Source organism: Miscanthus floridulus, chromosome 8, assembly GCF_019320115.1.
Source record: "Miscanthus floridulus cultivar M001 chromosome 8, ASM1932011v1, whole genome shotgun sequence".
NCBI lineage: Eukaryota > Viridiplantae > Streptophyta > Magnoliopsida > Poales > Poaceae > Miscanthus > Miscanthus floridulus.
The window spans coordinates 216,884,760-216,906,990 of NC_089587.1; the positions used below are offsets into that span (position 1 = coordinate 216,884,760).

The 22,231-nt window shown below is 53.2% G+C and overlaps 1 protein-coding gene across 1 annotated transcript; it reads right to left on the reverse strand.

Annotated features, from left to right (window-relative positions):
• Nucleotides 1–8,646: 8,646 nt before the first annotated feature.
• Nucleotides 8,647–19,247, reverse strand: LOC136474956 (protein DCL homolog, chloroplastic-like). Its single transcript, XM_066472516.1, has 3 exons — nt 18,630–19,247; nt 9,319–9,433; nt 8,647–8,919 (listed from the first exon to the last, which is right to left on the reverse strand). The coding sequence occupies exons 1-3, from the start codon at nt 19,046–19,048 to the stop codon at nt 8,746–8,748; spliced, it is 708 nt and encodes a 235-aa protein (XP_066328613.1). The 5' UTR covers nt 19,049–19,247; the 3' UTR covers nt 8,647–8,745.
• Between the last annotated feature and the right edge of the window lie 2,984 nt (nt 19,248–22,231).

Genomic DNA, 22,231 nt, shown 5'->3' on the forward strand with positions numbered 1-22,231 from the left:
CCGGGCGGATTGTGGGGAGTTGCCCGGAGAAGTGGAAGTGGGGTGTCCCGAAGGTCGACCAGCCCAAGCTGGAGCCACTCCTGGAGGGGCTGGCGAGGCTGCGGGGCCATGGCCACACCGTGGCTATGGTTGTGGCCGCGTTCCACCACCGGAGGGTGCTGCCGCTGATGGCTCGGCGGCGGTGGCTGTTCGAGATGAAGCCGGGTGAGCCCATTGAGGGCACCCGGATGTCCTCCTCCACCCTTTCCGAGGAGGAGATTCTTCGTCGGGTGGGGGAGACGGTAGAGGCGAAGCTGAGGGGCGGCAACTTGACCCCTATCGCGATGCGGCCGTCGCGGGGGTTCCTTTCATTGGTAAGTCGTGCGCCGCTGTAGCCTCTGAACCTCCTCAGTCTCCCCTTACCCCTTGTTCCCTCATGTGCGTTTGTCGTTCCTTCAGGGGATGAGGGACGTGCGCTCCTCTCCACCGCCCGTTCCCGAGGACACGGGGCGGCGGGCGGTCAACCACGCTCACGCCGATGCGTAGAAGAGGCAAAAGGACGCCAAGGCGGTGAAGCGCATGAAGCACATCCTCACGTGCGAGGAGCTGGATAAGCGCCGCCGTCAACAATGGAAGGACGGTCTTCCGCTGGAGGAATCCCCGTCGACGTCGTTGTCGACGAAGGCCTCGGACGGGGACGACAAGGTCGAGGGAGGGCGAGGTCCCCTGGACCACCTTCCTGATGTCATGGAGGTGGCGCCCGAGGTGTCGGCAAGCAGCCCGGCACCCCCGGGAAGGGGAGGAGAAGCGGACCCGGGGCCGACGGTTGCCCGCTCCGGGGCCAAGGCCGACACGCCCGAGGCGCGGGCGTTAGGCAAACGCACCGTCAGCCCGGTAGGCTCGGCGGCTGTGGTGGAGCAGGTGGCGGCGGAGGCGACGCCACCGCCCCTACAGAGGACCGAAGGGGTGCCGAGGTCCGCTGAAGACCGACCGGCGTCGATGGATACGGAGGCGACGCCTCTGCCGCCGCCTCCGCCGCTGCGGATGAGGTTTGCCGTGGCGAAGCGGGGGCCGCCCCGTTCAAGGCAAGTGTATTCTTGGCAGGGTCATGGTGTCTTTCGGTCTCTTTTTTAGTTTTGCGCTGACCCTGTAGGTTAATTTTCCTTAGTCGGAAGCGGCCTACGGACGACCTCCCCTTGGCGCCCCTTAAGGCGCTTAAGGCGAGCCCCGGCTCCTCCGCCCACTGGGTGGCGGAGGCACAAGCCGCTATCCAACGCGGCGCGGCGTCGGCGAGGGTCGACCCAAAGGGGCCGGTAGCCCAAGGAGGGGCTGCCGAGGTAGCCCCTACACAGACGAGGGAGGGAGCGCTTCCGCCTCGTGGGGGCGAGGCTCACAAGTCGGATGGGGCCGGCGTGCCCTTTGTTGCCGAGGCTCCCGGGGTCTCCGAGGCTGAGGCGACGGAGGCTACGGCGCCCACGACCGCCGAGACCGCGGTGGCCACGGTCGGTGTCTCTGCGTCTGCCGAGGCCACGATGGCGGAGGCCAGAGCCCCCGAGACCGCCGAGGCCATAATTGCAGAGGCCGGAGCCCCCGAGGTCACCAAGGCCATCATGATGGCGGCAAGGCCGTCTGTGTAGGAGGCGAAGATGCAGGCGGCGGAGGCCTCGGTGGTGCCCTTGGTTCAGGGCCCGCCGTTGTTGCGAGAGAGCGCCCGGGAGGTGGTGGTCTATCCGATCTCCTCCGACGATACTTCTCGGGCGCGGGAGGTGGTCGACTCCGAGGAGACTGATGCCGTGGAGCAGCCGGCGCCGCTCTTGGACGAGGGAAGCTCGGCCCTCGTGCGGGTCCAGCCCGAGCCTCGCGGGTGGGATCACCCACGGGTACTGTGGCAGAGCCGGGACGACCCTAAGGGGGAGCCTCTGTTCGCCCTTGAGGACGTGGCCGAGGGCAGGCGCTGGAACACCTTCGAGCAGTACCGCCAGCTGGCGGAGCAGTCGCTATGGACGGCGCTGTCCGTGGTGGCCGACGAACCGCCCGGAGTCACCCAGGTTCGTGTTTTCCTTTCTCGCGCGACGTTTCCTTTCCTGATTTTGTTGCGACCAATGACCCTCGTTCTGCTTCCCCAGGAGCTCGAGACCCGGTCGCTTGGGAAGTCGGTCTTTCTCCGACGGGAGAGGGGCGTCTGGGACCAGCTTCAGCGGCAGAAGGGCCTTCTTGCCGACGCTAACGAGCTTCTGTCGGCGCGAAGCGCGGAGGTGGAGGACCTCCGCCTTCGCTGTGCCGACGCGAAGGTCGAGGCGGCCACGGTCCAGGCGTAGCTCGCCCCTTTGGCGGCGTGGGTCAAGGAGCTGGAGGAGGAGCTTACCCACGCGGTCAGCGATCGGGATGCCTTCAGGTCCCGGGCCGAAGAAGCGACGGCCTCGGGCAAGGCCCTCGCCGGGCGGCTGGGGGCAGAGGAGAGTGCGCACCGGTTGACAAAAGGCGCTCTGAACGAGGCCCTTGCTGCGGTTGAGGCCTCGCAAATCGAGGCTGTGGTTTTGAAGGGGGCGGTCGAGGGTGAGTTCCAGCCCCCTTGTTTTGTTTCCCTTTCCTTATGTTTGCTCCCTGACTTCCTTGTATGACGCAGAGCTGGGCAGTGAAGCTTTCAGGCCGGCCGAGGCCTCTAGGTTCGAGGCCCAGCGGTTGAAGGAGAAGGCCGAGGCCTGTCAAGCCGAGACCCGTCACTGAGAGCAAAAGGCCAAGGGTGAGTTCCGTGGGCTTCCGTCCCTAACTTAGGTTGTCCTTTCTCTCGCTCGACCTCATTCCATCTTCCGTGGTGCAGAGTCAGAGGCAGAGATCATTCGGGCCGCCGAGGCTTCCAGCGCGGTGCAGACGGTGCTCAAGACTGAGATCGGGGAGCACGAGGCGCTGAAGCGTGCTGCCCTTTCCGCCTGCGAGGCCTTGGAGGTCGAAGGGGTTCAGTCAGGTAGCTCCCTTGGGAGCCGCTTGATTGCGCTGAGCAGCCAGATGCGCGAGCGGCTCCGAGGGGCACTGCACACAGGTGTCAAGCGAGCGCTAGCCGTCATCTCCTCTCACTACCTTGGCGTCGACCTCCCGGCCATCAGTGATGGCTATGTTCTGCCTGATGATGACGAGGAGGCCGACGCGGCGGTCGCGAAGCTGATGGAGGCGGCGAAAGGCCCTGGCACGGCGCTGGCGACGCTCTTCGAAGAGGAGGTGGTTCCTCCCCTGCAATCTGCCGGCGCTGAAAGCCCTGAGCCTTGATCTGGGCCCCGGGGGCTATGTAAAAAATAGAATAGGGGTTATTTTTTTGTATCGTAACGCTTATGGCCGTCGAGGCCTTTACTTTTGAAGTACTTGTGTTTCTTAGTTGTTTTTTCTTATGTTTCCGAGCTTCTGCCCTCTGTCGCTCCTGATCGAATTTCGTTTGCAAAACACCCCCTTGGGGCCTAAGCCGTCCCTTGAGCGAGAGGTAGTGAGGGAGTACCGTAGCCCGGAGGCGTAGGCCGTCTTGTGACTCTACCGGCCTCTTGCTTAGGAAACATACCTTGGTCCGAGGGGTTTTTACAACTGATTCGTCAAAGCCTGCTAGGGACTTAGCGTAGGAATTTTTGAAAAACAACTGAAGAATGGTGCATGGGACCTAGGGGACGCCTAGGGGGTCCCCTATCTAGCCCCCGAGGGGGGCTTGGTTCTGCCGAGGCCTACGATGGGCTCGGGGGGTTTCTCGAAAAGTTAGACCAACTAAAGAACGCTTTTTAATTGTATTTCGAGAAACGATATATACAATGCTTGGAAATTTAGGGATAAAAGCGACGTAGCTGTTCTATGTTCCAAGCGTTGGTGAAGACTTCGCCCTTCTTGTTGGCCAGCTTGTAGGTCCCGAGCTTCAGCACTTGGGCGATGATGTACGGTCCCTCCCATGGCGGGGTCAGCTTGTGGCGACCCTTGTTGCTTTGCGCTAATCTCAACACCAGGTCGCCTACCTTCAAGTCTCGGCTTCGGACGCGTCGGGCCTGATAGCGCCGCAGGCTCTGCTGGTATTTGGCCCAGTGCAGTAGCGCGACGTCTCGGGCTTCCTCCAGTTGATCAAGGGCGTCCTCTCGGGTGGTGCGGTTACTTTGTTCGTTGTAGGCTTGCAGCCTCGGAGAACCATATTCCAAGTCGGTGGGGAGGACGGCCTCGGCCCCATAGACTAGGAAGAAAGGCGTGAATCCCGTGGCTCGGCTTGGAGTGTTCCTTAGGCTGCCGGGGCTGCCGGGGCGTAACTTCATTGTCGGACGGTGGGGCTCGAGGAGTGAGGAGTACCATGTCGTACTCATGCCCTAGAGACATGAACTCTAGGCTCCCGAACCAAACCATGGTGCCGAGACGCAATGGTCGTACGGGGTCTGCCATCCGGAACCTGCTGGGATGACGAAACCGACACGCAGCGCCCCCTACCTGGCGCGCCAACTGTCGGTGTTTCGGACCGGGGGGTCCTCAACCAACCAGTGAATTTGTTCTGCGTGCTCCCAATTCCGGACGGTGATGCAAAGAGACACAAGGTTTATATTGGTTCAGGCAATCGAGGCCCTACGTCCAGTCTGAGAGATCGATCTTGTATTCCTTGCACCGAGGTGCTCGTAGTAGGGGGTTACAAGCTAAAGGAGAGAGGGAGCTGGTCCCAGGTCTCGGCAGGGTGTCGTGCGGGCCGCTTGAGACGTTGCTCTCAGGCGGCAGGGATGTGCGTGTGTGTGTTACAAGGTGTTCTTTTTTCCCTCTTCAAACAGCCCAAGTCCTCTCCTTTTATAGCATGAAGGGAGGACTAGGACAGTACATGAGCTAACTATACGGCGTCGTGTGAACAGAGGCGGCGTGTCCGGGCCCTGTAGCCTGTTCCTATGGCGGCGTAGTCGTCGGAGTGGTCCGTCCTTGGAGCACTGGGGCGGCGTGGCCGTCCCATCAGATCCTGTGCGTCGTGGGAGCCCCGGGACTGCCTCGGAGTGGGTGCGGCGGTGAACGTGCAAACCACTGTGGACGGACTATGCGCGAGGACGAGACTTGGTCGGTGTCGAGGCTGCACCGTGGTGGAGGGGTCTCGGCAGGCACGAACCCCAAGATAGTCGAGACCTTGGTGTACAGTGCCGAGGCCTCGAGTGGGCGGCTGATCGTGGGTACAGTGTTAGGACACAGTGGCCGGTAATCCCCGCCGTGCCCTGTCCCGGCCGGTATGGCGCTGATACGACCTCGGGTCGCGTCGGCCATTCTGTGGCGTTGAGCCGTCGTCCGGCTGAGATTGCGGGAGTGGTTGAAGCATTAATAGGACATGACGCGTTGTCTGGAGGGTCGGTCGAGGCGGGGGATGACGGGCTGCGGGCGACCCGGCCTCGAGCGACACGGAGACTGAGGCCTCGCGCGAGACGGAGATCGGGCTCCTTGCCGAGGCCTTGCGCGAGACGCCTCGCACGATACGGAGAATGTACCCCTTGCCGAGGCCTTCCCTGGAGAGCCTCGGGCGAGACGGAGACGGCGCTCCCTGCCGAGGCCTTCCCTGGGGAGCCTCGCGCGAGGCGGAGTTTGTTCCAGGATGCCGAGACCTCCTGCTCGAGGCTCGAGGCGTGGTGGAGGAGGACCCAGTGGGCCCGGTCGTGGCAGGTGAGGGGTCCACGGCTTACATTCTAGCTTTATTTTTTAGATGGGATTTTAGCGACCCATTTGATGTTTGCTTGGGGTACCCCGTTCTAAGGTACCCGACAGATACGTTAAGAACAGCACAACATTTAAGTATTATATATGCCTCTGGAATAAATTTTGAGAGTACATACTCAACATGTTCGCTTGTTGGTTTCAGCCAGGGCTTATCAGCCAGCCAACAGTGTTTTTCTCTCACAACAAACTAGCACCAGCCGGGCTTATCAGCTCAGAAATCAACCAGCGAATAGGCCGACTGTCACTGAGGTTGAAAACGAACATCCCGTCCCGACCCGACCCGTTTTCTATATTATGGTATTGTTTTAGAATTTAGTCAAACATAATAAATTTTTATTTTCAATTGGTTTCACAACTATTTTTTATACACTTTAATCACTAAAATTTACAAAAATTTTGTACCGACCGTTTCCGTTTTCTATACTGTAATACAATTTCTGGCCGTTCACATCAAGCAGGCCTCGTAACCACCAAACCAAGGTTCTGGGCGAGCAGCTGTTTCGGATCAATGGAAAACGCAAACGAAGAGGCAGAAAAGAGCTGCCCCGGTTTTCAGCAGCTGCTTGCTTATTGCTGAAGCAGAGGAGGCGTCGTTCCATCCCACCCAAACATCCCCAGGGCCAAGAGCCGGACAGTTTGGTAATCTCGCGGCAGCAAACTTACGTACTCCGTACGCGGCAAACATGTGGGGGAAGGGGGCCACGAGCAAGAGCCCGTGGATTAGTTAAAGCGTACACCAAGGCCACATACACGAACGCGATAGTTTAAACATGCCTGCAGTAGTGCAAGGCGCCCCATGAGCCGCCTAAAGGGTCGGCGAGACGCTCCCGCACGGGTCCGGCGAGAGGCGTGCCGTGCACTGTCTTTGTATCTGGTCGGACCGGGCCGCGGTGGTACGGACCAGGATCCTCGCCGGGTCGACCGGTACTGGCAATCTTACCCTGCAGGCGGCAACTGCCGAGACTGCAGCGTGGCTTGGCGGCACCAACGGCCAACCACGCGTTTGGAAGCCACACGCCGCGGCCGGGTGGCCTTTGTCCTTTGATGCGCGTGCAAGGGCGACGTGCCCATCCATCGTGATGTGCCAGACAGCTGTGCTGGGCGGGCGGGCGCCTCTTGGACGACGCCAACCTTCCCGGCCCGGGGGCGCGTCACGGCCACGAGCCCGCAGGCTGCAGCCTGGAGGAGGCAGCTACGCTACGCACCCAGCGTAGCAAACACGTCACTCGTTTTGGTTGGGCGTATTTGGGCGAGAAATTGTGAGCATGCAAGCTGCTGTTGTTTCTTGTTCAGAAAAGACGAAAGAGGTAGTTCGAAAGTCATTGGCTGAGCACAAAAAAAAAAACTTTAGAAAACTTAGGCCATGTTTGAAAAAAAAAATCTAGTTCCCACGTTTTTCATGTAAAATTGATCTAATTTCTGTATGATTCCTGTAAAAATTTTATCTTCTAAATGGGGCCTTAAGGAATTGACACAATGATTATGCGCCATAAGAACCATGCTTGTCTTACCAAATTTTGATGGTTTTGGCCACAGGACCACCGGTGGAGCTTGTGCCAAAATTTCATTAAGGTCTCCATCTTACGTGACACTCTACTTCATTTTGAGACCCAAAGTTAGCCGCTCGAGTTGGCCACCTGGCCCCTCTAGAGTTCATTTGATAGAAAAGCAATTCGATCATAAACCAATTAATTACCCACTCTGTTTTTAAATATAAATTTATGATGTTTTTTTTTTTGCGAGACGTAGACGCTCATATACACGAACACACACTCACCCCTATGAACGCACGCACTCCCTCCCCTATGAACACTAAATTTATGACATTTATGACAGGCCAGTTAGTTCAACAAACTAATTAGATTGTCATTGATGTCATATATACTAGAAGGACGCCCTGCGCATTGCTGCGGGAATTGCTGTAGAAATTATACTACTTATATTTACTAATATAATTGAATAATATCATAATACATGTTAGTGGATGATTTTTAGCATTATGATGTGAACAGCTAAATATATATTAGTAAATAACCTGGTTTGCTAATGTGAATCGGCCTATTCGCTTGTTGGTTTCAGCCAGGGCTTATCAGTATTTTTCTCTCACAACAAAGCATGACACGTGGTAGTTGGGTACGTTAGTAGATGCTGATGTGAACACTTTGCATTGTGAGATAGTTGAATGTATTAGTGGGATGGTCTAGTGGATGCTGATATGGACACTTTGTATGGAAAGATAAATTACTAGTGGGGTTTATCTTTATAAGAGATATAGATTTAAAACGGAGAGAGTTCATATTTTGTAGTCTAATCTAAAGCTCTAAATGCCATTCGTACATTAAACAAATGGTTTGAGTTACGATAATAACTTATTCTGTAGCTGGCTACAGAATAACTTATTCTGTAGCCACTTTGAGTTACGATAATTACTATGTTAATTTACGAAATTATAGTAACTCCTTACTAAATGGTTTACTATGACGTTATGATAAATATCCCCATGTGTTATAGCAACCTAACTATCGTAAATATCTATTGACATTATCGTAAATTAGTATATAAAATTATAGTAAATAAAAGAAAATAACTTATTTTGTAGCTGGCTACTGAATATACTCATATACTAATTTTATATACTAATTTACGATAATGTCAATAGGTATTTACAATAGTTAGGTTGCTATAACACATGGAAATATTTACCATAACATTATAGTAAACCATTTAATAATAAGTTACTATAATCTTATAAATTAACATAGTAATTATTGTAACTCAAAGTGGCTACAGAATAAGTTATTTTTTAGCCAACTACAGGATATATATATATATATATATATATATATAAAGGCTGCCGAGTGTTTCGATACGCTGGTAACTAAATGGAGCACTACAATTTCATCTGCAAGCGACGAGCCTATATATATCCATTTATGTTGCGTGGAATAAGATGCTTAAAGGAACACTCCACGTGGATTTGAACAACTGCAAAAAATCGCATATATGATATTAAATGCCTGGAGAAAATCAATACCATAGAAATATTACACTGAAACAACCATACGAGCAACAACTTCAGTAATCTTGTCTCCTGCGGAAATGCCTGAGAATGAAACTGTCCGCATACATGGGGTACTTTTGTCGGATGAGACCTTTGACGCACTTCCAGAATGAAAAATCAACTTGCTCACCATCCTTCCTAACTATGAATAAACACCTTGAGTTTTCGAATTCTGGATGTAATCCTACCTGCAAAATGATACTAAACGTTAGTTGCCAAATAAGCCAGATGAACAACTAAGGTATCACCTACCAATAGCATTCGATATGATTGAAATAAAACTGCCATTAAAATTTTAGGGCTAACCATTCACTAGTGTAGCACACTGAACAAACTATTCGAATTTTCTCAAAAAGAAAGGGAAATATCTGTTCAGAACAGAAAAACTCTGATATTTGCTGCTTCTTGTGATTATATTGTGTTTAAGTCCTTGACACAGTCACAACACAAAGTTGACATACACATTGATTGGGACTGGGAGTTCAAGCTGTAACAATAAGATACTGACAGTTGTGCATGTTTACTCTCCACTACGTGAAGATAACAACTAGAGTAATTTGTTCGGTCCATTTTCAAGGATAACATACCGTGATGTAGTCAATACCGCATCCAATTTTCTTATCATATTCTGGATGGTATGGAAGCAAACGTTCCAAAATCGCCTTCTCATGTTCAGGACTCAGCCGATCACCACTTTCATATCTGCACCAAGTTTTCAAAGTGAAACTATGACAAAAGAGAACAATACAGCAATCATAGCACATAAATTGCAAGCTACGACAACTACCACAGGAAGAAGTAATACTTTCTGTTGGTGTATCCTAAGCCTTTTGTATAGATGTATAGTCAGATCAGTTCTAAAACTGGATCCTGCTGATTGTTGGATGATCATAGAAGCACATGCCATGTCCGATACTATATAAGACATGTTATCATAAAGTAAGCCTAGTGCTGACTTTGTGTGCTTCATTACTCAGGACTCAGGACTCAGGACTCAGGACTCAGTAGCCATACACTAACAGCATATTGGTTTAAGATGCATATTTCCACCGTACAATTGCTGCCTCGCATGGAAACTAATCAAACACACAACAATGCTAATTCAATGCATATACACAGACACACAGTGCAGAATAGTAGAATGGATCAATGTTTACACCAGTATCATGGTCTATATACCAGTGTGAAGACTCACTTTTTCTGCTGAACTTGACACCAGATAAAGCTTCGTTTTTTTGGGAACATGCATTGAACGTGTTCCATTAAGAGAGTAGCTACTAAAATTTTGCCAAGGTACATTTTATTCATGGCGGAAAAGCGAACTACAAAGCACTGAAATGACACGAAGTGGCATGGAATGGTTTCTTTGAAACATCATGGCCTATTTGGCTGCCTTTGCCTAAATTGTTCGAAAGATTCAGCAAGCGATGCAAGTAGCTCTTCGGTTCTCTAGCCTTCCTCAGGCTTGAGGCTCCCTCTGGGAGCTTTGCTAGTTGTGGCTCCTTTTTTGTACAGTTTCTTCTTTTTATTAATAAAAATCTCTAACAGTAGGGACCTCCCCTGCTGTATTTTCCGTTCAAAAAAGTAGACAATAAAGGTTTTGTCTGAGTGAATCCACCACCTAGATAGTGTCATGCTTGTATCAAGTAGTAATGAGTATTTGTTCACCATGTGCAGTTGTCAATAACTAGGAACATGTAAACATCTCTAAATGTTTACAAGGATGGACAAGGGGAGATGGTGGTTCAGTGATGCCTTGCTCACAGTCTCATGCAGTTGAGATACATCAAGGAGAGGTCTTTTGCAAAAGGAGGAAACACATTGTGGAATCAACTATCTAAACTACTATGCATGTTAAAATAGTGCAGGTTCCTCTCAAAATGAATTATTGCTCTCAAAAAAATTAAATAGTGCAGGTACTTCCACAAATATCAGTGTTTCAGAATTTGGCTGGCACATAGCCAGGTGTTGCAGCCAATCGAGACCAAAACATATCAAGTGCACTCAGGTGATAAGAACTAGGATTAAAAGCAAACGCTCCTATAAGAGTTTTAGATTTTGTCATTTTTTTCTGCAGCATGTCATGGCACCTTCCCCTCAAATTGTGACATGATAATTTATACTCTTATATATGTAATACATGATAGATTAATCTACTGCATGCCTTGTGGTGGAATACATCTGTGCAACCAATTGTGCAAAACCAATTGAACTACCCCTTCCATCCCAAAAAGAATACAAATCTTGGTTCTCGAGGAGTCAATCAATCCCAAATTTGACCAAATATATACAGAAAATTATTAAGGCCCCGTTTGGATCCTTGGAATTGAATTCATTTTAATAATCATAATTTAGACACATATTAATTAAGCTAATATGGTTGTATATGGATTATATTTGTATATTATTGTTGGCTATACGAGAGAGATACTTATATGTTGCATTTCTACCGTAGGAGAGCGAGTTGAAGAACGTGTGTCAAGGGCCTCGACGCCCAGGGTAGCCGGCCCTTGGCTACGGAGGTTGTAGCCGCGGTCCGTGTCGTCTCCGGTGAGGTTTTGCCCCTCCACCGTGAGTTTGGTTAGAGAAGAGAGAGAGATTAGGGATAATGATCTTTCTTAATTTCCAAAGTGCCGGATACAATAATAAATAGCCCCATGGCTGGAACGGCCATGCCTACAATCTAGGAAAGCCAACAAACTAATAGGAAAGCCAAATAACTAATTGATACTTGCTAAACTTAGCCACTAACGGTGGCCTTCCCAGCCGAGAGCTGGGCGCGCTCTGCAGCGCGGCGCACGTCACGCGCACGGCGTCTCACGTACGTGCGCCCCCACATGACATCTCCCCCTTCCTCGAGAGCCAGCGCGTCCTCGAGCTGGAAATCTGGGTACTTGGCGGAGAAGGCGTCGACGTCTTCCCAGGTTGCCGAGGCAGGCGACTCGCCCTTCCAGTGAATCAACACCTGGCGCACACCGCGCGCTAGGCGCGTCTTGACGGCGCGTTCTGGCTCCGGAATAACAGCACCATGGCGGACAGCAGGGAGCGGTGGTGGTGCATCCGGCGGTGAGCCATGGAACGGCTTGAGTAGCCCAACATGAAACACGTCGTGCAGGCGGGCACGTGGCGGCAGAGCGAGGCGAACCGCGACGTCGTTGACGAGCTCGGTGACGCGGTAGGGCCCGTAGAAGCGCGGGCGCAGCTTGCCGGTGACGGACTGGGGCATGGAGGCCGTCGGTCGATGGCGTAGGCGGAGCAGCACCCAGTCCCCCACCTTGTACAGCACTTGGCGGTGGTTCTTGTCGTATTGATGCTTCTGGACCAGCTGAGCTTGCTCCAGGCGGGCGCGGATGTCGGCGAGGAATTCATCCCGCTCTTCCAGGGACTGCGCGACAGCGGCCACCCTGGTCTCTCCCGGCGTGTAAGACCGGATGGATGGGGGATCCCGGCCGTAGACGACGCGGAACGGCGTATCCCGCAGCGAAGACTGGTAGGCGGTGTTGAAGACGTACTCCGCCCATGGCAGCCACTGGAGCCACTGCCTCGGCCGGTCCCCAGTGAGGCATCGCAGGAACATGATGATGACGCGGTTGGCCGACTCGGACTGCCCGTCGGACTGGGGGTGAAAGGCTGTCGTCATGTGGAGCTGGGTGCCCACCAGCCGCATCAACTCGCGCCAGAAGGTGGAGGTGAAGACCGTGTCCCTGTCCGACACGATGGACTGTGGCACGCCGTGGAGACGAACGATCTCGGCGAAGAAGACTTGGGCGACCGACTCCGCGGAGTATGGGTGGGACAGCGGGATGAAGTGGCAGTACTTGCTGAACCTGTCCACCACCGTCAAGATGACGGACTTCCCCCGGACCCGAGGCAGCGCCTCCACAAAGTCGAGGGCGATGTCAGACCACACGCCTTGGGGCACGGGCAGCGGAAGGAGGAGGCCTGCCGGATGGAGATGTTCCGACTTGTAGCGCTGACATGTAGGACACGCCCGCACCCAGTCCTGCACGAGCTGTTTCATGTTAGGAAAATGGAAATCTCGCCGCAGTCGGTGCAGCGTGCGTTGAACGCCTTCGTGGCCTTCCGCGTGAACGGCTGCCAGCAGCTCGGGCAGTAAGGGCGAGGCCGGTGGGATGTACAACCGCCCGCTGAACTGGACGAGCCCATCCACCAGCGCCCATGGTGAGCCTCTGGAGCCCGCGGCGAGCTCTTCCTGGAGGGCGACGAGGGCAGGGTCAGAGGCCTGTGCCTGGCGAAGCCTGTCGATGAAGGCAAAATGTGGAGCCGATAGCGCCAGGATAGAGCCCTCCGTTGGTGTATCACGGCGTGACAGCGCGTCGGCCACTGCATTCGCCTGGCCTGGCTTATATTCGACCGTGAAGTCGAAGCCAAGCAGCTTCCCCACCCAATGGTGTTGAGGTATTGTCGCGAGCCGCTGATCGAGCAGGTATTTAAGGCTGTAATGATCAGTTTTGACGGTGAAGCTCCGTCCCCAAAGGTACGGCCTCCAGTGCCGAACAGCGTGCACGAGGCCGATCAGTTCACGCTCGTAGGCCGCAAGCGCGCGATGGCGAGGTGCCACCGGTCGACTGAAGAAAGCCACAGGGTGGCTGTCCTGGACCAGCACGGCCCCGAACCCGTGGGAGGACGCGTCGCACTCGACGATGAAGGGCTTGGAGAAGTCCGGCATGGAGAGAACCGGGGCGGTGGTGACTGCTTCTTTGAGGGCGTCGAAAGCCGCCGAGGCCTCACTAGACCACAGGAAGCCTTCCTTCTTCAGCAGAGCGGTGAGCGGCGCGGCGATGGTGCCGTAATTATGCACGAACTTGCGGTAGTACCCCGCCAAGCCGAGGAAACCGCGAACAGCGCGGGCCGAGCGCGGTGTCGGCCAGTCCCGCACCGCCTGTACCTTGGCCGGGTCCATGGCGACGCCTGCCTCGGAGATGACGTGGCCCAGGTACGCGACGGAGGTACTGGCGAAGGCACACTTGGCGCGCTTGAGGAAGAGTTGTTGGCGCTGGAGCTCGCTGAGGACGGCGCGGATGTGTCGAAGGTGGTCCGCCCATGTCCTGCTGTAGATTAGGATGTCATCAAAAAACACAAGAACGAACCGGCGGAGGAACGGCCGGAGGACGTCGTTCATGAGCGCCTGGAATGTCGCCGGCGCGTTGCACAAGCCGAACGGCATGACCAGGAACTCGTAGAGGCCGTCGTGGGTGCGGAAGGCGGTCTTGTGGATGTCGGCTGGCCGCATCCGCACCTGGTGATACCCCGAGCGGAGATCCAGCTTGGTGAAGAAACGCGCCCCATGGAGCTCATCAAGGAGCTCGTCGACGACAGGAATTGGGAATGCGTCCTTGACCGTAATTGCGTTGAGGGCGCGGTAGTCGACGCAGAAACGCCACGACCCGTCCTGCTTCTTGACGAGAAGGACAGGGGACGAGAACGCGGAGTCGCTGCGGCGGACAATGCCCTGGGCGATCATGGCGGCACACTGCCGCTCCAATTCATCCTTGTGGGCCGTCGGGTAGCGGTAGGGGCGAACGGCTACCGGCTGCACACCGGGTTTGAGGACGATGTTGTGGTCCCGGCCACGCTGTGGAGGTAGGCCAGAGGGCTCAGCGAAAACCCCCTGGAAGGAGTCCAACAGCTCGTCGAGGAGGTCCCCTGCGCCGGCTGTGGCTGCGAGAGACGGAGCCGGGCGCGCAGCCACATCTGACCAGCACACCAGTCGGTCCTGGCGAGCGAAAGACAGGGTGCGTGCCTTGAAGTCCCACGTGATCGGCCCCAGGGTCACCAACCATTGAGTCCCCAGGACGACATCGTAGCCCGCCAGCGGCAAGACGAAGAGATCCACCTTGAACGCCTCGCCCTCGACGGAAATGGGCGCCTGGCGTAGGACGCCGGGGCACTGGAGCTTCTCGCCGTTCGCCACAGTGGCGGTGAGGCGCGGCTTGGGCTGGATGGCCAGTTTGCAGAGGCGCGCCGCTTCCTCGGCGATGAAGTTGTGAGAGGAGCCAGTGTCAAGGAGGGCGGTCAGCGTCACCGCGCCCACCCGCACCCGGACTTGCATCGTGTCGCAAGGCGGCACCCCGGCCACGGCCTGCAGCGAGAATACCGGAGCCTCCGTATCGGGCCCGTCCAGGGCGGCGTCTTCGTCGTCGTTGAGCGTGACCCCGGCTATGTAGAAGAGACGGCGGCAGACCCGATTATGGCCGCGGGAGTACTTCTCGTCGCAGTTATAACACAGCCCCAAACGACGGCGTTCCGCCTGCTCCTCCGTCGAGAGGCGTCTCACCGGCTTGGGCTCCTGGCGGGCACCCCCGGCGGCCAAAGGCGGTGGTGGCGGCGGTGCAGGAAGCGCGAGACGCGGAGCCGGTGCTGGGAGCAGGCCGCGGGGTGCCGGTCGGGCAGGAGCCGGCGCCAAGGCCTGCCTGTCAAGCTCCATCAGCTCCACCTGGCGGGCGAGGCTCATGGCGGCCGCGAGCGACTGCGGATTGTGGATTCGCACCGCATGGCTCAGCGGCGGCAGGAGACCCCCCGTGAAGAGCTGGACGCGCTGCGTTTCCTCCAGGGGCCCGGCGCGGGGTAGGAGCGCCTGGAACCGGTTCTGGTACTCCTCCACGGTGCCTGTGCGCCGGCACTCCGCGAGCTCGAAGAGGGGTGCAGAGCGCAGGGGCGGACCGAAACGCAGCTGGAGAAGGTCCTTGAAACGGCTCCACCGAGGAACGCCCTCGTCATCCCGGAGCTGGAGGTACCACAGCTGGGCCACGTCCTCAAGATTATACGAGGCCATCCACACCTTCTCCTCTTCCATGATCCGCTGTTGATGGAAATAAGATTCACAGCGGCTGACGAAGATGAGCGGATCGACCGTACCATCATAGCGCGGGAAATCCATCTTCTGGAACCGCGGAGGGCGATCGTTGTGGTGCTGACCGTCCATGCCCGCGCCCAGACCTGAGGACGACGAGGACTTGTCCTTGTCCTTCTTCAAGGCCGCGACGTCGGACTGCAGGGAGGCGATCGTGCCGGTGAGGCTCTCGATCATCTTGGCGATGTCGGCGTTGGAGGGATCCGCCATGGGAGATGTAGCGGAGGCGGCTGATGGTGGGGAGTCCGGTGCGCTGGGAATAGGCGCGACAGAGGTGGGCAGCGTGGCAGCGGAGGATGAAGCGGCGGCGGCGGCGGACGAACGGGATCGGTGTGACCGTGATACCAGGTTGTCAAGGGCCTCGACGCCCAGGGTAGCCGGCCCTTGGCTACGGAGGTTGTAGCCGCGGTCCGTGTCGTCTCCGGTGAGGTTTTGCCCCTCCACCGTGAGTTTGGTTAGAGAAGAGAGAGAGATTAGGGATAATGATCTTTCTTAATTTCCAAAGTGCCGGATACAATAATAAATAGCCCCATGGCTGGAACGGCCATGCCTACAATCTAGGAAAGCCAACAAACTAATAGGAAAGCCAAATAACTAATTGATACTTGCTAAACTTAGCCACTAACGGTGGCCTTCCCAGCCGAGAGCTGGGCGCGCTCTGCAGCGCGGCGCACGTCACGCGCACGGCGTCTCACGTACGTGCGCCCCCACATGACAACGTGTTATAAGTTGCAAAGTAGAAACATGGAATGGTGATCTATAGAATTAATTTACATCTCTCACTCTAGGAATTTGAGATAGGCTTATATGTGAACTTTGGAAAGTGGTGGAATGTCAAATTCCAAGGCAAATAGCCTAGTTTATTAAGTAAATTTCAATTCCTCCAAATGAAAGGATCCAAACAGCCCCTAATATTTTTTATGCCTAATAAGTATTACTAGATTATTTATGGAATCTATTTTCATAATAAACTTATTTGAAGATACAAATGTTGATACTCTTTTATGGTGGGGAACGTCTACCAGCGTCGCAAGAGGAGCCGTGGCTGAGGAGTGGGCCGTGCCAAGGAACGCCAGAGCGCGGTCACCAGCCAGGGCGCGCCAAAACCACACCGCCAGGAGTTTGTTAGCCGATCCAGTTGATTAGGAGAGATATTTCCTTTGAGTTGATTATCCCTTAAAGTTAGCAGAGAGTTTGTTAGGATTGTGGTATAAGTATTGAACATTTTTGCTTAATAGAGATTAGCCAGAGATTGAGTTTATCTCTCTCGCTCTTTGGCGTTCGTGTTTTCCTGAACTCGCTCTCGCTCATTCCTCGACGCCGGCGTCCCAGCCTCGTCGCCGCCGGGAACCCAAACCCCGTCCTCCTACTTCTCACGACTACTACCTACGCCATCCCAGCATTTCCAACACTATCTTTCATAAACCTAGTCAAACTTGGGACTGTTTGACTCCTCATTAACTGAGATCTCCATTCTTTTTGGGACAGAGGGAGTAATTCACAGCTTTCTCTTTTTTAAATAAAAAATAGTATACTATGGTTTTAAAAAATAAATAAATTCGCAGCTTTCTCAACATTGTCCATAGTGTTCTGTCCAGCATAAAACCAACTGTGGCCATTATAGCAATGGAGTTGGATAAAAAAAGAGAAATATAACTGTAATTGATGACTCCATCAATGGAGCATTGTCAGCATTCCAGGCTCATGCACACGGGCGGATCCATATATGTCCGACTGGGTGCGGCCGCACCCACACCAAACTACGAAATATGATGTAGTATATAGATTTGTACTGTATTCGCACCCCTCCGATCCAAACGTCTGCACCCACAGCCCAACTCAGCCAACAGAGAAAGCCCAGAACAGCCCAAAGATCAACTACGCTCCGCACGGGAGACGGAACTGTTGGCCGGCGCTTCGACTCACGCGCCGCCACCCCTCTGCGCGGCCGCGCCCCTTCTCTCCCCTTCGCAGTTCCCCGCGCCCATTCTCTCACCTCGACGCGAAGTGGCCAAGTCCGGTGGCAGGCGGTGGGATAGCCGATGGCCGCAACACTGCTGCGTGCTGGCCAGGCGGCTAGCCACCAGCACTCGGGGGCACAGGCACCAGGACTCCAGGATTGCAGTTTGCCCGCTGCCCTGCTCTATTTTCCGTTCAATCTTGATCACAAGGCAGAGTAAGCAACTTCAAAGCTTCTTTACTTTTTTTTTCAATTTCCATCAATCGGATCATCCAAATTGGTTTCAATTTTATAGTTCTTCCTTCCTTGGTAGTTTGCCCAGATTCTAGGGTCTGACTTTTTTATTCTCTCTCGAATATCTGGTAATGAACAACCGAATCAACTAAAATATAAATATCTTTTGTGGATTTTAGGAAAAGCATGAAACTGTTTTCCAAATGAAAAGCACCATACAGGGAGATTGCAATATTAGAAATGGAAGATGCATATATTCATCCCAAAAATTCTAGGAAGACCGTCTAGCTTTGTAGATTTGAGAGATCCTAGCCACCAATTTTGCCTCTACTTGGCATATGTGATTTTTATTTTTCAATGGATCATTCTATTGTCTCTTTGCTTAAAATTTAATGGTTTGAGGATTGACAATTGCATTTTGTCAATGCCACAACAATCTTTTTTATATATAATTGTGTTATTCTCTAACTATATTTTGGTAAACAATAACCACTATTGCCGCTATTTCATTGTTAGTATATACCATTATTGCTTGTGTTTAATTATTGATGCTAAAATCTTGCCCGTAGCAGTATTAAGTTACACTATAATTGCTACTCCGTATGACGGAAGCCTAGACGGCCGCACCCCCTCCATATTTCTCTAGCTCCGCCACTGCTCATGCACAATAAGTTTACCTAGCAGACATTCGGTTCAATGAATTGCGACAGCATCAATGACCTACGGTATTAGGCTATTCTAAAATTTATTAGCCTGAATGACAAAGTTTGTGATGAATTTCTGGTGCTAATCAACAAAGCAGAAGGCAGGAAGAGGGAAATGTTGCGTACTTGCCGGAGTGGAGGATCATCCGTACGAAGCCAACGAGCGGCACGGTGTCCTCGAGGATAAGATCCTCCCAGTCCACCCACTCCCTCTCCGTCGCCTTCCTCCTCCCCTGAACCCCTTCCTCTTCGGGCGGCTCGTCCTCCCCCGGCCCATCAAACGAGGACTCCGCATCGGTCTCCCTCTCCTCCTCCGTCGACGTCACCGTCGCTACCTCCGGCCGCCGCAGGAAGGCCGCCGGGTCGGGCGGCGCGGCGCCTTGCTCGCGCGCCCTCACCGCCGCAACCGCGCGGCCGTGCCCGCGCCCTCGGCCCCGGAGGACCAGCAGGCAAGAGGTCGAGGCGGGGTGGGCCACGGGGACGAGGCGAGGGCGGGCGACGGCCGGCGCGGCCATGGCGTGCGCGCGCGGCGACGGGAAGTGCATGTGTGCGCGGCGAGGCGGCTGCGGCTCCGTTGGCAATTACGGCATGGGTACGGGCGGGGTGCGCCGTGTCCCAGGCCCGGCCTCGCGCGGCGGGCCGGTCGGCGGAGGGAGGGAAGGGGCGTCGCGTTGCGGTAGCTCGTCGGGGGGGTTTTCCGAGCTGGAGGGGCCGGGGGGGTCTGGGTTGCGCGGCGGGTGGGGATGGCGCAAGCAGTGGCTGGGGAGTTAGCCGCGATGCTGCATGGAGTGGATAGGTCTGGCTCTGTGCGCAGCACGGGAGTGAGCACGACTGAGCGCCAGTCCGAGACCTCGTTGGCGTGGTTGCTGCTGCGCAGCGGCGAACGGACAGGAGCCGGTGATATTTGAGAGGGGGAAAAAGTTATTTTTCATCTCTATAACTCTGGTTAAATTATCGCAGTAGTTCTCAAAGTCTAACCAGTCAACCTGCCTCCCAAAATCTACGTTTAAATTATTTCGCTATAACTTATCAAAAAAAAAACTCGCTGTCCTGTTTAGGCCCTGTTTGAATGTAGTTGAATTCATATCATTCCACATGTGCTGAGGTGGATTGGAGTGAAACTTAAATTAAATTTCACCTCCAATCAACACCAACATATATGGATTAAAGTGAACCCGACAACATCCAAACAAGACCTTAGAAATTATCTCAAGGTGGTTTTATTATTATTTTTAATTATTAGAAAATATAGTAAACAATTAATAATCTCTGAATTCTAAAAGCTATGCATCGAGAAATGTTAGCACGACTTATAATTTAGAATGGAGTGAGCAAAATTTTTGAAGCACAAAAAATATCTTTGAAGCTTCTAAATGTTTCAAGAAAAATCCTAAAAGGTATATTAGCACATGATAAATTCAAATAAAATACTCAAAGCTCATGAAAATGAATCTATAAGCATTGAGAAATTAGATTTAGTTCTAGGACAATGGGATCAGCCAAGCCCTCTCGGGGGCTTGCTTAATAAGAATAAGAAAGAAAGAGGAATCTAATGAAAATAGCATGAAGTAAATGTTTATCCTATTTATGGGTATTCTGAAACTATCCCAATTGGTTGTGGTTGTTAATTCATGATTTGGCATATATACAGAATGAAAGCTTCATTCTCGTTTCTACCAGGAATTTTCAGAACGTATCTATTTTTTTGCCTAATTCTTCAGATGATGATCGATTTAACCTCTGACAAAAAAGGTATACCTTGTGTCGGTGTTTTGTCAACCGAGTAGTGAATTTATACGTGTATCGTGCTGCTCTAGAAAGGCGATGGTAGCATCAAAAGGCACAAGGAATTATACTGGTTCAGGCCGGAGCCCTACGTCCAGTCTCAGAGAGTTCGAGTTTGTGTTCCTCGGTTGACTGCTCTGAAGTTCTTACAATGGGGTATGTAAGGTAAGGAAAAGAGGTAGGAGAAGAGAGCTGGACGAAAGCCCGAATGAAGTCTTGAGTCCGTCCCCCTGGATGGGAGGCCTAGCCGCCATTATATAGAGTTTGCGGGCCAGGTTACATATAGAGAAGGGTTCTCCCAACCGAGTGGTCGTGAGCCCGAGGGAGGGAGAAACTAGTAAGCTTGGCTCGCAAGCAAGGTTCTGTCCTGGCATCAACGCACGTTCTGGCATGGTTGTCGTCATGGTCTTGCTCCCACGTCACGGCATGGCGTGACGTGATGCTACAGTGCTGGCCGCGACAGCACTGTTAACACGGTGGTGGTTCACCAACTGTCGTGCGCGACGTGGTCATGCCGTGGCCTTCGTCATCATCTTCTATTCTCCCGGTGGCGTCGTGGCAATAGTACGGGAGTAGGTAGTCGCTCCCGGGTCATCGGTCGCCTTTGTTGGTCGTGGTGCCGGTGGCCTCGACCCTGGACTGCGAGGTCGAGGTCCCCAGTGGCTTGGCCGGTCTTGAAAGTCAAGGCCGGGGTCATGTGCCCTATCCCATAGTGGGTGGGGTCGTACGCCCGTCTTGTCAGGCTGTATTTGGACGGTAGGATGTCGTACCGGTCGTCATCGTCTGGCGGTGTTGTCTTGTCCACGCAGCATGGCGCAGGAGTGGCGTCTGTCCCAAGATGGGTGACATTTGTCCCCTCAGTCATCCTAGCGGAGTGAGTGGGGCGTGCATGTCCTTGTCAGGGTTGACGTACTTGATGGAGCTCGACCTCTTTCCGTTCCCTCCTGGGGGTGGTCGAGATGGGGGAGAGGTCGTGCAGCGCTACGTAGCGTGCAGCGGAAGGAGAAGGAAGAGGTCGTGATGGACCGTGCGGCTTGGTGCTTGGCCCGGGGCCTTTGTAGTTTAGGTGAATTGCAGTTGCTGGGCCTCTGCTAGTTGGGTCGGTGTGGGCCGTCCGAGTGACTAACTAATCGATGTGTTGAGATACCTAGGATGTCATAGCCCCGACACCTTGGTTCTATTTTCTCTTCGATAAGTTTGGTAATAAGCATAATGATCCTATTGTTCCGATGGTGAGAAGAACCTATAGTTAGAGTTCTTTGAGTTGAGTGAGGCAGATTATTCGATTTTAAAGCTCGAGGAGGAAAACCGAACTATGAATGAAGGTAGTTCAGGAGGGAAAAAAAATAACTTCTTTCCTTTCGCAAGGAGAGGTGCAGTGGACCTGTACATCTCGGCCCAAAGGCGTTTGTGCAGAAAACCAGCCTGTGCATGTGCATCGTCTTAGGCCAGGCCGATCCTTTTGGGTCCAGGCCCTGAGGATCTACTTGGAAAGGCCCAGGATCTTATACCGCCGACGGCCGAGACGCGCGCTGCTTTGCACCTTGCGCAGCCCATAAGCACGACTTCGATCCAGCCGGAGGCGCGCCGCCGGCTGCCGGCGCCGCAAGGATTTCTCGGTGGCGCTGCGGCTGCGGCCTTTTTCGTTCCGTTCCATTTTGAGCTGTCACTCGAGAAGCTAGTAGTACTCCGTACTCTCTCCGTCCTTAGTCGTCACGATTTAAGCGCGGATAACTTTAATTTAATTTATAAAAAATATGTATAACATTTCTATTTCTAAATAAATTTATTAAAAAATTATATTCAAATATCTATCTAATGATACTAATTATGTATCATAAATATTAATATTTTTAATATATATTTAATCAAAGTTGTTTCTCGGAAAATGAAAACGACATACATCTAGAGATGGAAGGAGTACGGTACTACCCTAGTAATTC

What these genes read in the sequence shown, in the direction of transcription:
- LOC136474956 (XM_066472516.1), bottom strand. Translation starts at nt 19,048, where the DNA reads ATGCACTTCCCGTCGCCGCGCGCGCACGCCATGGCCGCGCCGGCCGTC. An exon ending in ATGATCCTCCACTCCGGCAA is followed by an intron (nt 9,434 to 18,629) that starts GTACGCAACATT and finishes AACTTGGTGCAG; the next exon opens with ATATGAAAGTGGTGATCGGC. An exon ending in GCGGTATTGACTACATCACG is followed by an intron (nt 8,920 to 9,318) that starts GTATGTTATCCT and finishes ATCATTTTGCAG; the next exon opens with GTAGGATTACATCCAGAATT.